General features: G+C 47.6%; 1 protein-coding gene across 7 annotated transcripts in view; it reads left to right on the top strand.

Annotated features, from left to right (window-relative positions):
• vav2 (vav guanine nucleotide exchange factor 2) overlaps window positions 1–19,793 on the top strand; it is a 138,746-nt gene that overhangs the window by 82,218 nt on the left and 36,735 nt on the right. For 3 of the 7 annotated variants that reach the window (XM_033049043.1, XM_033049045.1, XM_033049049.1), the window contains exons 4-9: window positions 295–363; window positions 5,327–5,429; window positions 7,195–7,212; window positions 9,203–9,301; window positions 12,722–12,790; window positions 16,105–16,205. In XM_033049043.1, the coding sequence (XP_032904934.1) occupies window positions 295–363; window positions 5,327–5,429; window positions 7,195–7,212; window positions 9,203–9,301; window positions 12,722–12,790; window positions 16,105–16,205 (459 nt within the window). The remainder of the gene's footprint in view (window positions 1–294; window positions 364–5,326; window positions 5,430–7,194; window positions 7,213–9,202; window positions 9,302–12,721; window positions 12,791–16,104; window positions 16,206–19,793) is intronic. The other 4 variants (XM_033049050.1, XM_033049048.1, XM_033049046.1 and 1 more) reach the window with 2 other exon arrangements.

Here is a 19,793-nt window from a genome sequence, read left to right as displayed (position 1 = left end):
CACAGCCTTCCGTGGCAAAGAATTCCACAGATTCACCACCCTGTGACTAAAGAAATTCCTCTTCATCTCCTTCCTAAAGGAACGTCGCTTAATTCTGAGGCTCTGACCTCTGGTCCTGGACTCTCCCACTGATGGAATCATCCAGCCAAATGTTTTCACCTTTTTTCCCTGGGTGTCACCTGGAGGGGAATATGTTCAGGGTGTCGTCACCTCTACTGAGGGTAGATATCACTCTGTGGATCTTGTGAGGGCGAAAGAGACAACGTTGACTTCTTCTGCGTTTACTTTTCTCAGGCCGTTCCCTTCGGAGGAGACCGCGGTGGATGATGACGATGTCTATCGCAGCCTGGAGGAGTTGGCCGAGTGAGTCTCACCCACTTCATAGTCTGCTGGAGGACTGACGTCACTCGGGTTTCCGAGATCGTGGGGGGGAGGGGGGGGGGGGGGGGGGCATATTGAAGGCTACGGGGGAGTTTACAGTTTAGTTAATTGTCACGTGTGTCGAGGTACAGTGTAAATGCTTTTGTTGCGTGCTATCTCGTCACCAGAAAGACAATACACGATTACAAGCGAGCCATTTACAGTGTACAGATACATGATAAGGGAATAACCATTAGGGCAAGGCAAAGCCAGCAAAGTCCGATAGTCAAGGATAGTCCCGAGTGTCACCAAAGAGGCAGATAGTAGTTCAGGACTGAGTCCACATAAAAGCTGGAGAAACTCAGCGGGTGCGAAGGAAATAGGCAACGTTTCGGGCCGAAACCCTTCTTCAGGCTGAGTAATTCAGTTTAGTTTAGAGATACAGCACGGAAACAGGCCCTTCGCCCCACTGAGTCCGGAGCCGACCAGCGATCCCCGCACACTAACACTATCCTACACACACTAGGGACAATTTACAGTTATACCAAGTCAATTAACTTACAAACCTGTACATCTTTGGAGTGTGGAAGGAAACCTGAGTTCCCAGAGAGAACCCACGCAGGCCATGGGGAGAACGTACAAACTCCGTACAGACAGAGCGGACTATGGGTGCTCCCTGTACGGAGTTTGCACGTTCTCCCCGTGACTGTGTGCGTATTCCCTGAGAGCTCCCACATTCCAAAGGCGTGCAGGTTTGCAGGTTAATTGGCTTCTGTAACTTGTAAATTGTCCCTAGTGTGTAGGACAGTGGTAGTGTCCGGGGCGATTGCTGGTGGGCACGGATTTGGTGGGCTGAAGAGCTTGTTTCTATGATCTATCTCTACAGTCTAAACCTGTCTCAGAATCAGCCTGGCAGCTCACTCAACCCATGCTGATATTTCTTCGGAAGAAATTGAGTATCTATTGGCATGGATAGAGTTAGTTGGAGGTACACAAAAAAGCTGGAGAAACTCAGCGGGTGCAGCAGCATCTATGGAGCGAAGGAAATAGGCAACGTTGCCTATTTCCTTCGCACCATAGATGCTGCTGCACCCATATAACCATATAACAATTACAGCACGGAAACCATATAACCATATAACCATATAACAATTACAGCACGGAAACAGGCCATCTCGGCCCTACAAGTCCGTGCCGAACAATTATTTTCCCTTAGTCCCACCTGCCTGCACTCATACCATAACCCTCCATTCCCTTCTCATCCATATGCCTATCCAATTTATTTTTAAATGATACCAACGAACCTGCCTCCACCACTTCCACTAGAAGCTCATTCCACACCGCTACCACTCTCTGAGTAAAGAAGTTCCCCCTCATGTTACCCCTAAACTTCTGTCCCTTAATTCTGAAGTCATGTCCTCTTGTTTGAATCTTCCCTATTCTCAAAGGGAAATTGTCCACATCAACTCTGTCTATCCCTCTCATCATTTTAAAGACCTCTATCAAGTCCCCCCTTAACATTCTGCGCTCCAGAGAATAAAGACCTAACTTATTCAACCTTTCTCTGTAACTGTAACCCAGGCAACATTCTAGTAAATCTCCTCTGTACTCTCTCTATTTTGTTGACATCCTTCCTATAATTGGGCGACCAAAATTGTACACCATACTTCAGATTTGGTCTCACCAATGCCTTGTACAATTTTAACATTACATCCCAGCTTCTATACTCAATGCTCTGATTTATAAAGGCTAGTATACCAAAAGCTTTCTTTACCACCCTATCTACATGAGATTCCACCTTCAAGGAACTATGCACGGTTATTCCCAGATCCCTCTGTTCAACTGCATTCTTCAATTCCCTACCATTTACCATGTACGTCCTATTTTGATTTGTCCTGCCAAGGTGTAGCACCTCACATTTATCAGCATTAAACTCCATCTGCCATCTTTCAGCCCATTCTTCCAAATGACCTAAATCACTCTGTAGACTTTGGAAATCCTCTTCATTATCCACAACACCCCCTATCTTGGTATCATCTGCATACTTACTAATCCAATTTACCACACCTTCATCCAGATCATTGATGTACATGACAAACAACAAAGGACCCAACACAGATCCCTGAGGCACCCCACTAGTCACCTGCCTCCAACCCGACAAACAGCCATCCACCATTACCCTCTGGCGTCTCCCTCAGCCACTGTTGAATCCATCTTGCTACTCCTGCATTTATACCCAACAGTTGAACCTTCTTAACCAACCTTCCATGAGGAACCTTGTCAAAGGCCTTACTAAAGTCCATATAGACAACATCCACTGCTTTACCCTCGTCAATTTCCCTAGTAACCTCTTCAAAAAATTCAAGAAGATTAGTCAAACATGACCTTCCAGGCACAAATCCATGTTGACTGTTCCTAATCAGACCCTGTTTATCCAGAAGCTTATATATATTATCTCTAAGTATCTTTTCCATTAATTTGCCCACCACTGAAGTCAAACTAACAGGTCTATAATTGCTAGGTTTACTCTTAGAACCCTTTTTAAACAATGGAACAACATGCGCAGTACGCCAATCCTCGGGGACTATTCCCATTTCTAATGACATTTGAAATATTTCTGTCATAGCCCCGGCTATTTCTACACTAACTTCCCTCAATGTCCTAGGGAATATCCTGTCAGGACTTGGAGACTTATCCACTTTTATATTTTTCAAAAGTGTCAGTACTTCTTTTACTTTGAATCTCATAGTTTCCATAGCTACTCTACTAGTTTCCCTTACCTCACATATTTCAATATCCTTCTCCTTGGTGAATACCGAAGAAAAGAAATTGTTCAATATCTCCCCCATCTCTTTTGGCTCTGCAGATAGCTGTCCACTCTGTCTCTCCAATGGACCACTTTTATCCCTCGTAATCCTTTTGCTATTAATATAGCTGTAGAAACCCTTTGGATTTACTTTCACCTTACTTGCCAAAGCAACCTCATAACTTCTTTTAGCTTTTCTAATTTCTTTCTTAAGATTCTTTTTACATTCCTTATACTCCTCAAGCACCTCATTTACTTCATGCTGCCTATAATTATTGTAGATCTCCCTCTTTTTCCGAACAAAATCTCCCTCTTTTTCCGAACAAGATGTCCAATTTCCCTTGAAAACCAGGGCTCTTTCCAATTTTTACTGTTTCCTTTCAACCGAACAGGAACATAAAGATTCTGTACTCTTAAAATTTCCCCTTTAAAATGTCCTCCATTTCTCTTCTACATCCTTCCCATAAAACAAACTGTCCCAGTTCACACCTTTTAAATCATTTCGCATCTCATCAAAGTTAGCCTTTCTCCAATCAAAAATCTCAACCCTAGGTCCAGTTCTGACCCTCTCCATAATTATATTGAAACTAATGGTATTGTGATCACTGGACCCGAAGTGCTCCCCAACGCATACCTCCGCCACCAGTCCCGTCTCATTTCCTAACAGGAGGTCCAGCACTGCCCCTCCTCTAGTAGGCACCTCTATGTATTGCTGCAAAAAACTATCCTGCACACATTTTACAAACTCCAAACCATCCAGCCCATTTACAGAATGTGTTTCCCAGTCTATGTGTGGAAAGTTGAAATCTCCCACAATCACTACCTTGTGCTTACTACTAATATCTGCTATCTCCTTACATATTTGCTCTTCCAATTCTCGATCCCCATTTGGCGGTCTATAATACACCCCTATAAGTGTTGCTACACCTTTCCCACTTCTCAGTTCCACCCAAATAGCCTCCCTAGATGAGCCCTCCAATCTATCCTGCCAAAGCACTGCTGTAATATCTTCCCTGACTAGCAATGCAACACCTCCACCTCTTGCCCCTCCAATTCTATCACACCTGAAGCAACGAAATACTGGAATATTTAGTTTCCAATCACAGCCCTCCTGCAACCATGTTTCACTGATCGCCACAACATCATACTTCCAGGTGTCTATCCAGACTCTAAGCTCATCCACCGTTCTTACAATGCTCCTAGCATTAAAATATGCACATTTAAGAAACCGGCCATCTCGGCCCTACAAGTCCGTGCCGAACAATTATTTTCCCCCAGTCCCATCTACCTGCACTCAGACCATAACCTTCTATTCCTTTCCCATCCATACACCTATCCAATTTATTTTTAAATGATAAAATCGAACCTGCCTCCACCACTTCCACTGGAAGCTCATTCCACACAGCTACCACTCTCTGAGTAAAGAAGTCCCCCCTCATGTTACCCCTAAACTTCTGTCCCTAAATTCTGAAGTCATGTCCTCTTGTTTGAAACTTCCCTACTCTCAATGGGAAAAGCTTGTCCTGCTGAGTTTCTCCAGCTTTTTTGTGTACCTTCGATTTTCCAGCATCTGCAGTTCCTTCTTAAACACTAGTTAGTGGGAGTTGGGTTTAGGATGCCACAGTGTGGACTGCTACAGCAGATTGTACACGATATATCTCGTGTAACACTTGCAGTATTTTGCCTGAGGTGCTCATGTGTTAACCACAGATGGAGGTCCTTCATCAGGATCGCAATCAAATCATTGGGAATTGCTTCAGGAGTCTTCTAAACCTGAGGCTGCTTGTTCACAATGTTGTATTTGGGGGCAGGAGTCCAACATGGAGGAAGGAAGGGGGTCAGGCTATGAAGCCAAGGAGGAATTTCTTTACGAAGTGCTATGTGTGGTGGGAACATAATGTACGACCAGAGATTCTCAAAGCCTCCTCAAAAGGCTGTAATTGTGTCTTTACTGATTGATCAGACGGAATGATTCATAGGACTCCCTACCCAATGATATCGCCGTTCAGCGCAGATGTTAAATCCCACATTCCTGCATCGCGCGATCCCCTGGGCCTTTCCCCCCCCCCCCACCCCCCCCGAATCCAGGTCCGTATCCCGATTCCGAAATCCTTGCCAGACCAACACCGCCCGCCCCTCTGATGCGCTTCACTCTTCCAGCGAACACGACCTGGGGGAGGAGATTTACGACTGTGTTCCGTGCGAAGATGATGGCGACGATATTTACGAGGACATCATCAAGGTGGAGGTGCGGCAACCCATGGTAAATACTCTCGGTCTCTGCACAACCTGTACAGTGTGGGGAGGAGTGAGAGAGAGCGAGAGAGCGAGAGCAGGATTCAATGTTAATAGGAAGTCACGCAGCTGACACGCTGTATTGAAACGGGGATTTATTTCAGATCTTCACTCAACTGGACTGTCTAGCTTGTCCCTTCCCATTGCTCGCTGTAAAAGTCCTCACATCTACCCGCCCTTCAATCCCTCCCCGCTCTCACTCCCCACTACACCCCTCTCCCCTCCCCGCTCTCACTCCCCTCCCCCTCTGCCCCAGCTCCTCTCTCCCCTCTTCCCTCACTGCTTTCTCCCAGCCACCCTCATTCCTCTCTCACCCCCTCTCTCCCCTCGTCTTCTCTTCTTGCCCCCCTATCTCCCCTCCACCCCTCTCTCTCCCCCACCCCTCTCTCTCCCCCACCCCTCTCTCTCCCCCACCCCTCTCTCTCCGCCACCCTCTCTCTCCCCCACCCCTCTCTCTCCACCACCCCTCTCTCCCCTCCACCCCTCTCTCTCCGCCACCCCTCTCTCTCCCCCACCCCTCTCTCTCCCCCACCCCTCTCTCTCCCCCACCCCTCTCCCCTCCACCCCTCTCTCTCCACCACCCCTCTCTCCCCTCCACCCCTCTCTCTCCTCCACCCCTCTCTCTCCACCACCCCTCTCTCTCCCTCCACCCCTCTCTCAGTACATCTTCTCCATAAACCAACATCTGCAGTTCATTCCTAAGCTTTTACACTCAATGCCCTGACCAATTTTAAAGCTTAATCTGCCCATATACAGTCTTTACTGCCCTTTCTATATGTGTTGCCACTTTCAGGGAGTTAAGGCTGTGCCCCCCCAAGATTTATTTCTCTGTATACCAATGCTCCTGACTGTGTACTTTCCTCTTGGATATGAGGCGCAACACCCTGCATTTGTCTGGATTAAAGTGCATCTGCCGTTTGAATCCAACCTGCCAAGTCTCTGTGGATCCCATGTGCCTTCATCTTCTGGATCAGATGATCCTGAGGGGCCCTTATTGAATGCTTTACGTAGGCTAGAGCCCATTTAGTTTGCCCAAAGCCACTTCTCTAGCCTTGGTCAAGGTAGTTAATTCTCTGTCAGAATAGATCCATGTCTCTATGCAAACATGGCTTTGATTCATCGTTTTACTGACTTTGAGGCTGAGGAGAAATTAATGTTCATGAGTCCTAGGAGCAGAATTAGGCCATTCGGCCCATCAAGTCTACTCCGAGATTCAATCATGGCTGATTCATCTTTCCCTCTCAGCCCCATTCTCCTGCCTTCTCCTCATAACCCCAACACCTTTACTAATCAAGAAGCTATCTATCTCTGCCTTAAAAATATCCATTGACTTGACCTCCACAGCCTTCTGTGGCAATGAATTCCACAGATTCACCACCCTCTGACTAAATAAGTTCCTCATCTCCTTCCTAAAGGAACGTCCTTTAATTTTGAGTCTGTGAGGCTGAGACGAGTAGAAACATCCTCTCCACATTCACTCGGCCCAGGCCTTTCACTATTCTGTACGTTTCAATGAGGTCCTCTCTCATCCTTCTAAACCAGCGAGTAGAGGCCCTGTGCTGTCAAACGCTCATCATAAGTTAAGCCATACCTGTGATTGAAGTACACCTTCCATAGAGAGGGAACGACACCGTTACATCTGAATGTTTAGATTAAGATGTGGGATTGTAGGTTTGTGCAGGTTATTGTGTCACTGCTGTTGTTTTACCGGAGCTCTTTGTATTTGGACGCAGCAGATTAGGTACATACAGGTAAGACGTGGCATGCAATTGATCCTCATGCCCATCAACCCTATCCTCATTTTGTGTTTCTCGCCCACCTCTTCGTTCAGCACGCCATGTTAAAGAATGTGCTCTGCTTGGTCGTGGTGGTGTGTGTGACCTCGATTCCATCATTTCAGTTGTGTAGGAAAGAACTGCAGACGCTGGTTTAAACAAAGGTAGACACAAAATGCTGGAGTAACTCAGCGGGACAGGCAGCATCTCTGGAGAGAAGGAATGGGTGATGTTTCGGGTCGAGACCCTTCTTCACACTTTCAGATCTTCAGTCACCAAGTTTCTGGTGCTGACAAAGCAACAAAAGTTAATCGAACAGTCTTATCTGTGATCAGGCCTGCTGTAGCATGTGGCCCCACCCTGCTGGGCCCCCCTCATTCACAGTGGCCCCCAACCTGGGAGTCACACAGTGTGGAAACATGCCTTTTGGCCCAACATTCCCACACTGACCAACATGTCCCATCTACACTAGTCCCACCTGCCTGCATTTGGCCCATATTCCTTCAAACCTGTCCTATCCATGTACCTTCCTAAAAGTTGCAATTGATCCTGCCTCAGCTACCTCCTCTGGCAGCTCGTTCCATACACCCACTATCCTGTGTGTGAAAATGTTACTCCTCAGATTCTTATTAAATCTTTGCCCCCCTCACCTTAAAACCTATGTCCTCTGGTTCTCGATTCCCGTGCTCTGTGCAAGAGACTCTGTGCATCTACCTGATCTATTCCTCCCATGATTTTATACACCTCTATAAGTTCACACGCCATGCTCCTGCGCTCCAAGGAATAGAGTCCCAGCCTGCTCAATCTCCAGCCTTCTGCCATCACATGGCACGATCTGAGAACCTCTGGTAGTTCTATGTCAATGTTATCCCCAGTAAATGATCTGATTTGATCAGCAGTCGTGGGCTCTGGAGCAGCCTCTGGATGTTATCCTGTGTGGCAAGCAGTCCCCTGTCTGTGTGTATGTAATTTGACAGTGACCCAGCATGCTGGAAGAGTTTGCATGTGCTTCTCACCGAGATCCCAGTTAGAAACATAGAAAAAAGATGCAGGAGTAGGCCATTCGGCCCTTCGAGCCAGCACCGCCATTCAATATGATCATGACCTGGTTCTGGACTCCCCCAACATCGGGAACATTTTTCCTGCATCTAGCATCATCCATGATCCCAGGTCGACTGCATTTTGAACACCACCACCACTCTCCTCCTCTGCTCTTCATCCTATCTTCGCATCCTAGTTTGCATCCTTGTATCCCTTCGTTATCACCTCTTCCTCAGCCAACAATGAGCCATTGTGGGCTCCACCCTTCCTTGGTCATCTGTTGCTGGCCCTGCAATGTTCTGGCCTTTTCTTACCTCCGGTTGCCTCCCTTCCACTTTCAGCCCGAAGAAGGGTCCCGACCTGAAACGTCGCCCATCCGTTTTCTCCAGAGATGCTGCCTGACCCGCTGAGTTACTCCAGCACTTTGCACCTGAGTTTAGTTTAGTTGAGAGATACCAGCATGGAAATAGGCCGTTCAGTCCAAACCGGCCGTTGATCACCGTACACAAGTGGCTGCATCCGACATACTCGGGGCAGTTAGCAGGGGCTAATTCGGAATGTGGGAGGAAACCGGAGCATCCGGAGAAAACCCATACGGTCACAGGAGGGATGTAAGAAAACTCCACACAGACAGCACCCGCAGCCAGGATCGAACCTGGTTCTGTGGCGCTATGAGGCAGCAGCTGTGCCATCCCTGGCGTACACTTTCAAATTTGCTGGAAGGAATATACCTTTGTCACTCTGCACACGTCCGCAACTTTTTTGCGAATGTGCCTCTTTTTTCACTGCTACCTGCACCTTCTCATCCACGCCCCTCCCCCCCACCCCCACCCCCGCCACATTCGCTTTCCACCCCCTTCAGGCACCGCGCCCCTGATTTCTGTTATAAGGCCAGATTTTGTTTTGTACATTATTGGTCTAACAGAAGCTGGGAATGACAGAGGATGACAAGAGGAACTGCTGCCTTCTGGAGATCCAAGAAACCGAGGCCAAGTACTACAAAACACTCGAGGACATCGAGAAGGTACGTCTCACTGCGTCATTCAACCGCCCTCACACGATACGATACGATACGATAGAACCTTACTTATCCCGGGAGGGAAATTGATCTGCCAACACTCATAAAACACAGGACACATGAAACGTGAAATTAAAGTGACGAGCGGAAAGGTTTGGGGATGTGCAAAGATTTGCCCGCGTGCATTACGTTGCAGGTTTTGAGGTCGTCAAGCAGAGATTGAAATGGATGCAGGAGTGAGGTACACATTTTGATTCCACTGAGTTTTGAATTCCTGGCTCAATTGTGGTCTCCTGACCTACAGCAGGTTCATGAGGAATGAGTTTAGTTTAGTTTTAGTTTAGTTTAGAGATACAGCCTAGACCAGGCCCTTAGGCCGACCAGGTCCACGCCGACCAGCGATCCCCCGCACACTAACACTGTCCGACACACACGAGGGACAATTTACAGTTATACCAAACCAATTAACCTACAAACCTGTACATCGTTGGAGTGTGGGAGGAAACTGGAGATCGCGGGGAGAACGTACAAACTCCGTACAGAAAGTAGCAGCATTTAGGATCGAACCTGAGTCTCTGGCGCTGTGAGGCAGAAACTCTACCGCTGCACCATCTTGCCGCCCGTGCTCACTGTGTGAGGTATTTAGGCCTGGCCCATCAATTAACGGGGCAGCTTTGAACTCAACCTAACTCCTTCAATTGCAATGGTGAATGTTAAAGGGCCTGTCCCACTTGGCCGTCATTTGCGCCTCATTTACGCGTTATATGTAAATTAGGTCAACGCGTCGTGACGCATGTGGTGCGCATGCGCTGCACATGGTGAGGCGTGGAATCGTATGCGGTGACGCGCTATATCGCGCGGCACTCCAGGATTTAGTACAGGAACAAAATCCTCGCGCGCCACCTGCGCGACGTATCGCGTACGCACGCTGACGCTTTGGGTACTCGCGCTGACGCATTGGCGTCGTACGCTGCATCCCGATGTCTCACGTGTATCGCGTGGTGACGCATGGTTACGTCACCGTGCATCAACGTCCTTACGTCCTTGCATCAACGTTCTGCCGTGCGCCGCAGGGTATTCTATTGACATTACGCGCACCAGACGGCTGTGCTGACGCGTGATTTGCACGCAACGATGCGTCGACCTGTTTTACATATGACGCGTAAATGAGGCACAAATGACGGACAAGTGGGACAGGCCCTTAAGATTGGGTGTAGATGCTCTGCTCAGGGAGTTTTGGTTGGAATCTACAGTGTTGGATCTTCCCTGGAAGAATGTGGTTACAGCAGCAGTTATTACTTGTGTTTATTGTCACGTGTACCGGGTTACAGTGAAAAACTTTTGTTGCGTGCTAACCAGTCAGTGGAAAGACAATACACGATTACAATTGAGCCGTCCACAGTGTATCTGTATCTAACTCGCACTGTTTGTGAGCAAACATCAAACAGCTAAAGGAACTCAACGTGTTTCTCCGTCTGTTGTATGCATGTTGTACCTTGTAGTGCTTGAAGGGACAGCGCTGAGCCAGACTTTAGCATCTTTTTCAAGCTGTGGAACAAAAGAGCAATAAATATTGAATTATACATGATCGATTTACATTCTCTTGAGAAATTAACAAAAATAAAATCCCATGTGGGGGGGGGTTAAAGGATCTAAAGAGGTTGAGCGTTTGATAATTAGCGTATGATGAGCGTTTGACGGCACTGGGCCTGTACTCGCTGGAGTTTAGCTGGATGAAGGGGGGACCTCATTGAAACTTACCGAATAGTGGAAGGGTAGAGTGGATGCGGAGAGGGTGTTTCCACTAGTGGGAGAGTCCAGGACCATAGGGCACAGTCTCAGAATAGAAGACTGTACCTTGGGAAAGGAGATGAGGAGGAAAAGTTAGTGGCGAATCTGTGGAATTCATTTGTAGGCCAGATCATTGGGTATTTACAAGTTGGAGATTGACAGATACTTGATTGGTAAGGGTGTCTAGGTGGGGAGAATGCAGGAGAATGGGGTTGAGGGGGACGTGTGCGGACATGGCGTTGAAGGACGAGAAGCCGAAGTGAAGAAGTGGAAGCCAAATAACCGAATGGAAACAAAGCCAAAAAGCCAAATAACCAAAAGCGTGCGAAGCCGAAAAGCCAACTAACCGAAAGGGCAGGACACCTAAAAGCCAACTCACAGAAAGGCTGCAATGCCGAAATGCCAACTCACAGAAAGGCCGTTATGCCAAAAAGCCAAATAAGGTGCATGACGTCGCCGGGGGAGGCGGGGCTTGCCAGCGATTGGTCCAGACTACTGCGTCTATCACATCACTGGCCGGGGGAGACGGGAGGGTGAGGGTCATTTTCCCACACAAGCCATAGGTGACTGCGCACTCTGAACCCGAGCACCAAGGTGTAAGCGGCCGAAGGAGCGCATCCCTCGGGACAGCCCCCACTCTCCCACGGCCACGGCCGCCCTCCGCCTCGTCTCCCCCTTGCGGCCACACTGTGACGGGCTGTGGGTCGGCAGCGCACACACACACACGGGGCGGGGTGGAGCAGAATTGGGGACAGTCTGGTCCCTCCGCCCACCCAGAGTCACTGACCGCGATGCACGGCCACCGGACCCCGACCCCCAGACCCCGACCCACACATGGGGTGATTCACCCCCTTCCGACCCCCGGACCCCGACCCACACATGGGGTGATTCACCCCCCCCGGCCACGGGGACAGACAGCTCGAGGCATTGGCAGCCATAGTAAATTGCTTTTAAAACATGGGGGGGGGGGATACATTCCCTGGCGGTCCGTTGACAAGTGTGCATGACGAACAATTTTCCATTTATACCTCATTTATACCTCATGCTTCCTCGGCTAGGCCAACAGCATAATCAAGAACGAGTCGCACCCTGGCCACTCCCTCTTCTCCCCCTCTCCCATCAGGAAAAGGTATAGAAGTGTGAAGACGCACACCTCCAGATTCAGGGACAGTTTCTTCCCAGCTGTTATCAGGTAACTGAACCATCCTACCACAAGTAGTGATCAGTCCTGAACTACTATCTACCTTTTCGGAGACCCTTGGACTATCTTTGATTGGGACTGTACTGGTTTTATCTTGCGCTAAGAGTTATTCATGTTATTCCCTTTATCATGTATCTGTACACTGTGGATGGCTCGAATGTAACCTTGTGTTGTCTTTCCACTGACTGGTTAGCATGGAACAAAAACTCTACACGTGACAATAAACTGAGCTCAAACACAGACAGTTGTGTACTGTAGCTTCTTGCCTTGCAACTGGAACACACATCATTAGTGTCCGATTCAGCAGAGACTGTGTGCATGGTTCTTGATCAGGAGGCCACAGCTATGTGGAGCAGGGACTGAACCAGGAGGTATGGTCATTGTACGGTCGTTTGTTTGGATGTGTCCATGTTCATCACTTTATCTTCTCACAGAATTACATGACCCCATTAAAGGCCGTCCTGAACCCCCAGGAAATGGAAGCCATCTTCATTAACCTCGAGGTATGTGTCTCAACGTCTGAGCCAGCTGTGAGAAGAAACCAGGACTAGATACAAAGTGCTGGAGTAACTCAGCGGGTCAGGCGGCATCCGCGGAGAAAAGGAACAGGTGATGTCTCAGGTCAAGTCAAGTCAAGTGGGACAGCAGGCAGTGTAGAAAGTAAATGGCACGTTGGCCTTCACAGCGAGATAAATTGAATATAGGAGCAAGGAGGTCCTACTGCAGTTGTACAGGGCCCTGGTGAGACCACAACTGGAGTATTGTGTGCAGTTTTGGTCTCCGAATTTGAGGAAGGACATCCTTGCTATTGAGGGAGTGCAGCGTAGGTTCACCAGGTTAATTTCCGGGATGGCGGGATTGACATATGATGAATGAATGGGTCGACTGAGCTTATATTCACTGGAATTTAGAAGGATGAGAGGATATCTTATAGAAACATATAATTTTTTTAAGGGATTGGACAGGCTAGATGCAGGAAAAATGTTATTGATGTTGGAGTCCAGAACCAGGGTCACAGTTTAAGAATAAGGGCTAGGCCATTCAGGACTGAGATTAAGATTTTTTTTTCACCCAGAAAGTTGTGGAATTCTCTGCCACTGAAGGTCAATTCACTGGATGTTTTCAAGAGAGTTAGATTTAGCTCTGAGAGTTAACGGAATCAAGGGATATGGGAGAGAAAGCAGGAACGGGGTACTGATTTTGGATGATCAGCCTTGATCATATTGAATGGCGGTGCTGGCTCAAAGGGCCGAATGGCCTACTCCTGCACCTATTTTCTATTTTTCTATGTCAAGGCCCTTCTTCAGACAGAGAGTCAGGGAAGAGGGAAACTAGAACTATGAAAAGGTACAAAGCACCCTCTCTCACTGCACCCCCTTCCATCTGATAACCAGACTTTCCACCATTGACTCCATCTACACTTCACAAAGCCTCGGAAAAGCAGCCAACATAATCAGTCTGAAAAAGGTGCGAAGTAAGGTTCCGATCCATAACATCACCTGTCCATGTTCTCCAGAGATGCTGCCTGACCCGCAGAGTTACTCCAGCACTTTGTGTCTCTCATCGATGTAAAGCAACATCTGCTGTTCCTTCTTACACAAGAAACCAGGGGTCGCAGTTTATGTAGAAACAAGAAGCTGCAGATGCCGGTTAATACACAAAAGGACCCAAAGTGCTGGAGTAACTCAGCGAGTCAAGCAGCACCTCTGGAGAACATGGATAGGTGACGTTTCGGGTCGAGACCCTTTTTCAGACTGAAGAAGCATCTCGATCCAAAGGTTTACCTATCCATGTTCTTCAGAGATGCTGCCTGACCTGCTGAGTTACTTTTTGCCCTTTTGTCCCAGTTTAAGTGTTTGCCAGAGAACCTTGGTGAGGGAGAGGGGGTACTAATGTTGCTTGGGTGGGAGGGGGGGGGGGGGGGGGGGGTGGTGTAAGGGGGGGGGGGGGTTAAATGAGGATTAGGGTATATGAGCTTGTTTGGTGGAGGATCAGGGGTTTGTGATGAGGTTTGGGACATATGAGCACTGCTGGCTTGGTGAGCATTTAAGGAGAGAACCCATGGTGAGAATTGAGGACATGTTTGGAGATGGAGACAGAGAGATCGTGAAGCGGGAGAGAAGTCAAGTCGAGTTGAATTTATTTTCACATTCTCAAGTACAGTGAAATTCAAGTGTAATATAAATCTTGCTTGCAGCAGCAGTACAGGCACAGAGATTGAGGAGAATAGAACGGTATCAGTATAAATGGGTACATGATGATTGACCTAGACTCTGGAAGGGCCTGTTTCCACATGCTGTTTGGCTCCATCACTTTGTAAATGAATTTGAAGAAATATAATACCCATATAACCATATAACAATTACAGCACGGAAACAGGCCATCTCGGCCCTACAAGTCCGTGCCGAACAACTTTTTTCCCTTAGTCCCACCTGCCTGCACTCATACCATAACCCTCCATTCCCTTCTCATCCATATGCCTATCCAATTTATTTTTAAATGATACCAATGAACCTGCCGCCACCACTTCCACTGGAAGCTCATTCCAAACCGCTACCACTCTCTGAGTAAAGAAGTTCCCCCTCATGTTACCCCTAAACTTCTGTCCCTTAATTCTGAAGTCATGTCCTCTTGTTTGAATCTTCCCTATTCTCAAAGGGAAAAGCTTGATCACATCAACTCTGTCTATCCCTCTCATCATTTTAAAGACCTCTATCAAGTCCCCCCTTAACCTTCTGCGCTCCAGAGAATAAAGACCTAAATAATGGTTGAAGACAACTGAACAATCAACTCCACATGGACCTTTGGGACCAAAGCACTTGCTCCTGTGCTTCAGTGCCCTGTGTTTAAGAAGGAACTGCAGATGCTGGAAAATGGAAGGTAGACAAAAATGCTGGAGAAACTCAGCGGGTGCAGCAGCATCTATGGAGCGAAGGAAATAGGCAACGTTTCGGCCCGAAACGTTGCCTATTTCCTTCGCTCCATAGATGCTGCTGCACCCGCTGAGTTTCTCCAGCACTTCTGTCTGCCTTCAGTGCCCCATGGCAGTTAACCTGCTGTGTCTCTGATGGGCCACACATTTAAATCCTCGGTTACATGTTTCAGGATCGTCATTTAATACTCTTCACACTGAGTTGTGCAATGACATTTGACCTCTTGGACATTACCAAGCTGTTGCCAGTGAAACGGTCCGCTCATAAGTTATAGGAGTGAATTAGGCCATTCGGCCCATCAAGTCTACTCCGCTATACAACCATGGCTGATCTACCTTCCCCGCTCAACATTCTCCTGCCTTCTCCCCACACCCCCTGACACCTTTACTAATCAAGGATCTGTCAATCTGCACAAGAAAAATACCCATTGACTTCCGCGGCGATGAATTCCACAGATTCACCACCCTCTGACGAAATAAATTCCTCCCCACCTCCTTTCTAAAGGTACGTCCTTTTTATTCTGAGGCTATGGCCTCCAGTCCTAGACTCTCCCACTAGTGGAAACATCGTCTCCACATCTACTCTATCCAGGCCTTTCACTATTCGGTAGGTTTCAATGAGGTCCCCCCTCTCACCCTTCTAAACTCCAGCGAGTACAAGCCCAGCGTCGTCAGAGGCTCGCCACATATTAATCCATTCATTCCTGGTGAATGAGAGAGTACTGCAAGTCATTGCCTCAGTAACCAATGCCCCCATCTCATGGGACATGGAGATTGTGCGTGCTGGACATTACTCTTTCTGCATGGCGTCAGTCCCCCGCGGAGGGTTGTAACTATGTTGAGCAGACGATGTCCACAGCAATATTATTTCTGCCTCTGTTTCAGGAATTGATCCGAGTGCATTACAATTTATTGAGAGCCATCGATCTGGCCGCCATCTCGGGAGGCAACACTCTTTATAAAGTCTTCCTGGATTTCAAAGAACGGTAAGAAATCCGCTGCTCCCTCTCTGTGATTCCTACTGCCTGAGTCGCTGAGTTACTCCAGCACTTTGTGTCCATCTTCGGTAAGAAATACAAATCCATAATCATGGATAATCTCCTTGTTTCTCTCTCATTACATACGTCCGCCCATATCTGAGTGTAACTCTGTTATTTAGTTTAGTTTAGTTTAGTTTCAAGATCTTATAAAAACATATAAAATTATAAAAGGACTGGACAAGCTAGATGCAGGAAACATGTTCCCAATGTTGAGCGAGTCCAGAACCAGGGGCCACACTTAGAACAAAGGGGGAGGTCATTTAAGACTGAGGTGAGAAAAAACTTTTTCACCCAGAGAGTTGTGAATTTATGGAATTCCCTGCCACAGAGGGCAGTGGAGGCCAAGTCACTGGATGGATTTAAGAGAGAGTTAGATAGAGCTCTAGGGGCTAGTGGAGTCATGGGATATGGGGAGAAGGCAGGCACGGGTTATTGATAGGGGATGATCAGCCATGATCACAATGAATGGCGGTGCTGGCTCGAAGGGCCGAATGGCCTCCTCCTGCACCTATTCTCTATGTTTCTATCTTTAAAGCTACAGCGCAGAAACATGTCCTTCGGCCCACCGAGTCCGCGCCGACCAGCGATCCCCGTATACAACACTATCTTACACACACGGGACAGTTTACAATTATACCCCAGGCCAGTTAACCTACAAACCTGCACGTCTGGAGTGTGGGAGGAAACCGGAGATCCTGGAGAAAACCTGTGTACAAACTCTGTACAGACAGCACCCGTAGTCAGGATCAAACCCGGGTATCTGGCATTGTAAGGCAGCAAGTCTATTGCTGCGCCACCATGCCACCACTCACACTACCTTATTGTCTTTCATAGTTCACGGGTTGCTATGTACTGTGTTGAGAGATGCAGCGTGGAAACAGACTCTTTGGCCCACCGAGTCCGCGCCGACCAGCGACCAGCGATCACCCCGCACACTAACACAATCCTACACACTAGGGGACAATTTATAATTTTTTTTACCGAAGCCAATTAACCTACAAACCTGTACGTCTTTGGAGTGTGGGAGGAAACAGGAGCACATGGGGTCACAGGGAGAACATACAAACTCCGGTACAGACTCTACCCCTGGTCGGGATTGAACCCATGTCTCTGTGGCGCTGCAGGGCAGCAACTCTACCGCGGCACCACCGTGCCGCCTCTGTTATTTTGTTTAACTCTGTATCTGCCAGTGTGCGGGGCGATTCTCTGTCGCTCATGCATTTAGTTTTAGGCTAAATTTAGCATTGTGAGCGTTTGTAAAGTGAGAAAAGACGAACATTTTGGTGTCCTTCATTAATCATTTCAGCTCTTTCTGATGCCCGTGAATCACATCTACTCAGCAGGTTGTTATTTAATTTCCTGGGTTTGTTGTGTGTGAGAATCCCACGGCTAATTACCACCCTGCAGTCTCACGCTTGCTTGCAATTAGCGAGTGCCAAGTTGGATTTAATTCCAAATGTGTGCGGGAAACCGCTTTGTGTAATTGCTGCCCTTTCTGGAATATTAATCGTCTGCCATTGTCACTGCTTTTTCAGCAAAGTGTTGCCAGGGAGTTGGCAGCGCAATTAAGGAAGCATCTCTCCCCTCGCCCATAGATCACGCACACTGATGTGCCAACCTAACTCGGAAACGGCAATCTTGCACTGTCGCCTTGGGATCGCGCGATTGTCCTGGGAATTCTAATCACTTCTTTGAGAAGAACTTCACTTTTACCAAAAGCTGTGTGAATTCAGACAAGACAGACTAAAGGGCCCATCCAACTTTCACGATCTAATTCACGATCTTGGCCCTTGTGGCTAAAGGGATCAGGGGGTATGGAGAGAAGGCAGGTACAGGATACTGAGTTGGATGATCAGCCATGATCATATTGAATGGCGGTGCAGGCTCGTAGGGCCGAATGGCCTACTCCTGCACCTATTTTCTATGTTTCTATGTTTCTATGATCTTTTTTTACTCATGGACATTTTTCATCAGGCTAGAAAAACGCCCCGACCTACTTGATGCCACGAGTACCTACGACTAGCATCACGACCCACCTACGATCTACCTACGACCTCCTACGACCTTGTGACGACCATGCTGCGAGTATGAGTCAAGGGCAAACTCGGCAGAGGTCGTGAATTAGGTCGTGAAAGTGGGACAGGCCTTTACCACTGCCTCGCCCAACTTGACTTTGCCACCCCATCGCCCTGCTTCTCTGCCGTCCTAATGCCAACCTCCTCACTGCATCCCTTCCTGAAGAACGGGGGAAAAAATGACACCAAGAAAGGATGTGTTTAAGAAGGAACTGCAGGTGCTGGAACAATCGAAGGTAGACAAAAATGCTGGAGAAACTCAGCCGGTGAGACAACATCTATGGGGCGAAGGAATGGGTGACGTTTCGGGTCGTGACCCTTGTTTAGACTGAACTGAGGAAGTCTGAAGAAGGGTCTTGACCGGAAACGTCACCCATTCCTTCGCTCTATAGATGCTGCCTGTCCCGCTGAGTTTCTCCAGTATTTTTGTCTAGCAAGGGAGGGATATGAATATTTTTATACCGAGGCATTGCTCAGCTGTTGAGGTCTGGGGTTCCTTTCTCCATTGATGCTGTTTGACTGGAATGTTTTCAGTATTCCCTTTTCCATTTAGTTTCAGATTTCCATCATCTGCAGTAATTTGGTCTTTGAGTGAAGGAATGGTTGACGAAAAGAAGGGTCTCGACCCGAAACGTTCCCCATTCCTTCTCTCCAGAGATGCTGCCTGTCCCGCTGAGTTACTCCGGCATTTTGTGTCGATCTACGATGAAAAGGGCTTGCAGCAAATCATGTCTGACTTGCAGGAAACAGTGCAAGGGAGGTCAGCCAGAAGATTTTTGAATAATTAAGACATGAAGCGGAAAAAAAAACATGATTTGAATGTTTTAGCAGCGGCTGACATGACCTAAAATTGCCAAACTAGTTCCAGGCAGTTGCGTGGGAGAGGATTGGAGCTGATGGCCAGGAAACGCACTAAAGATGATCATTGCAAACTTAGTAATCAGTTCTAGGAAATCGCTGCTCACCCTGCACTGCATAACAGCCAAACTAAAGTCAAATGCCTCAAGAGTGTTTAAATATCAAATGCAAATGGAAATGGAACCATGAAAATCCAACTTGCAGCAGCATAGCTGGCCTGTAAACCCAGAGCTCAAAGATAACACAATAAACAAAACAAAAAGACAAAAAACCCCCCAATGTTATCGCAAGAAGACTGAAGTCCTAGTGCAACTAAAACAGTTCATAGTTTAGTTTTTGTGATGTTCAAGAGATGATGTTTGTTGGGAAGTAGCTGTTCTGGAACCTGATGGCCTGATGGGTTTTCGGGCTACAATACCTTCTTCCCGATGGCAAGAGCCATATGAGAGCGTGGCCAGGGTGATGTGGATCCTTACTTTTAGTATCAAAAATAATTTATCTAATTACTATCACGATACAAACCAAAACCGTGGTGGCACACCCACCACCATAGTACAAAATCACCAAATTACTCAGATACTCAATTTCTAAACCAGTACGT

Source organism: Amblyraja radiata, chromosome 32, assembly GCF_010909765.2.
Source record: "Amblyraja radiata isolate CabotCenter1 chromosome 32, sAmbRad1.1.pri, whole genome shotgun sequence".
Classification (NCBI taxonomy): Eukaryota; Metazoa; Chordata; class Chondrichthyes; order Rajiformes; family Rajidae; genus Amblyraja; species Amblyraja radiata.
Note: the sequence above shows the minus strand (reverse complement) of the source record. Positions and strands in the feature narration are given on the sequence as shown.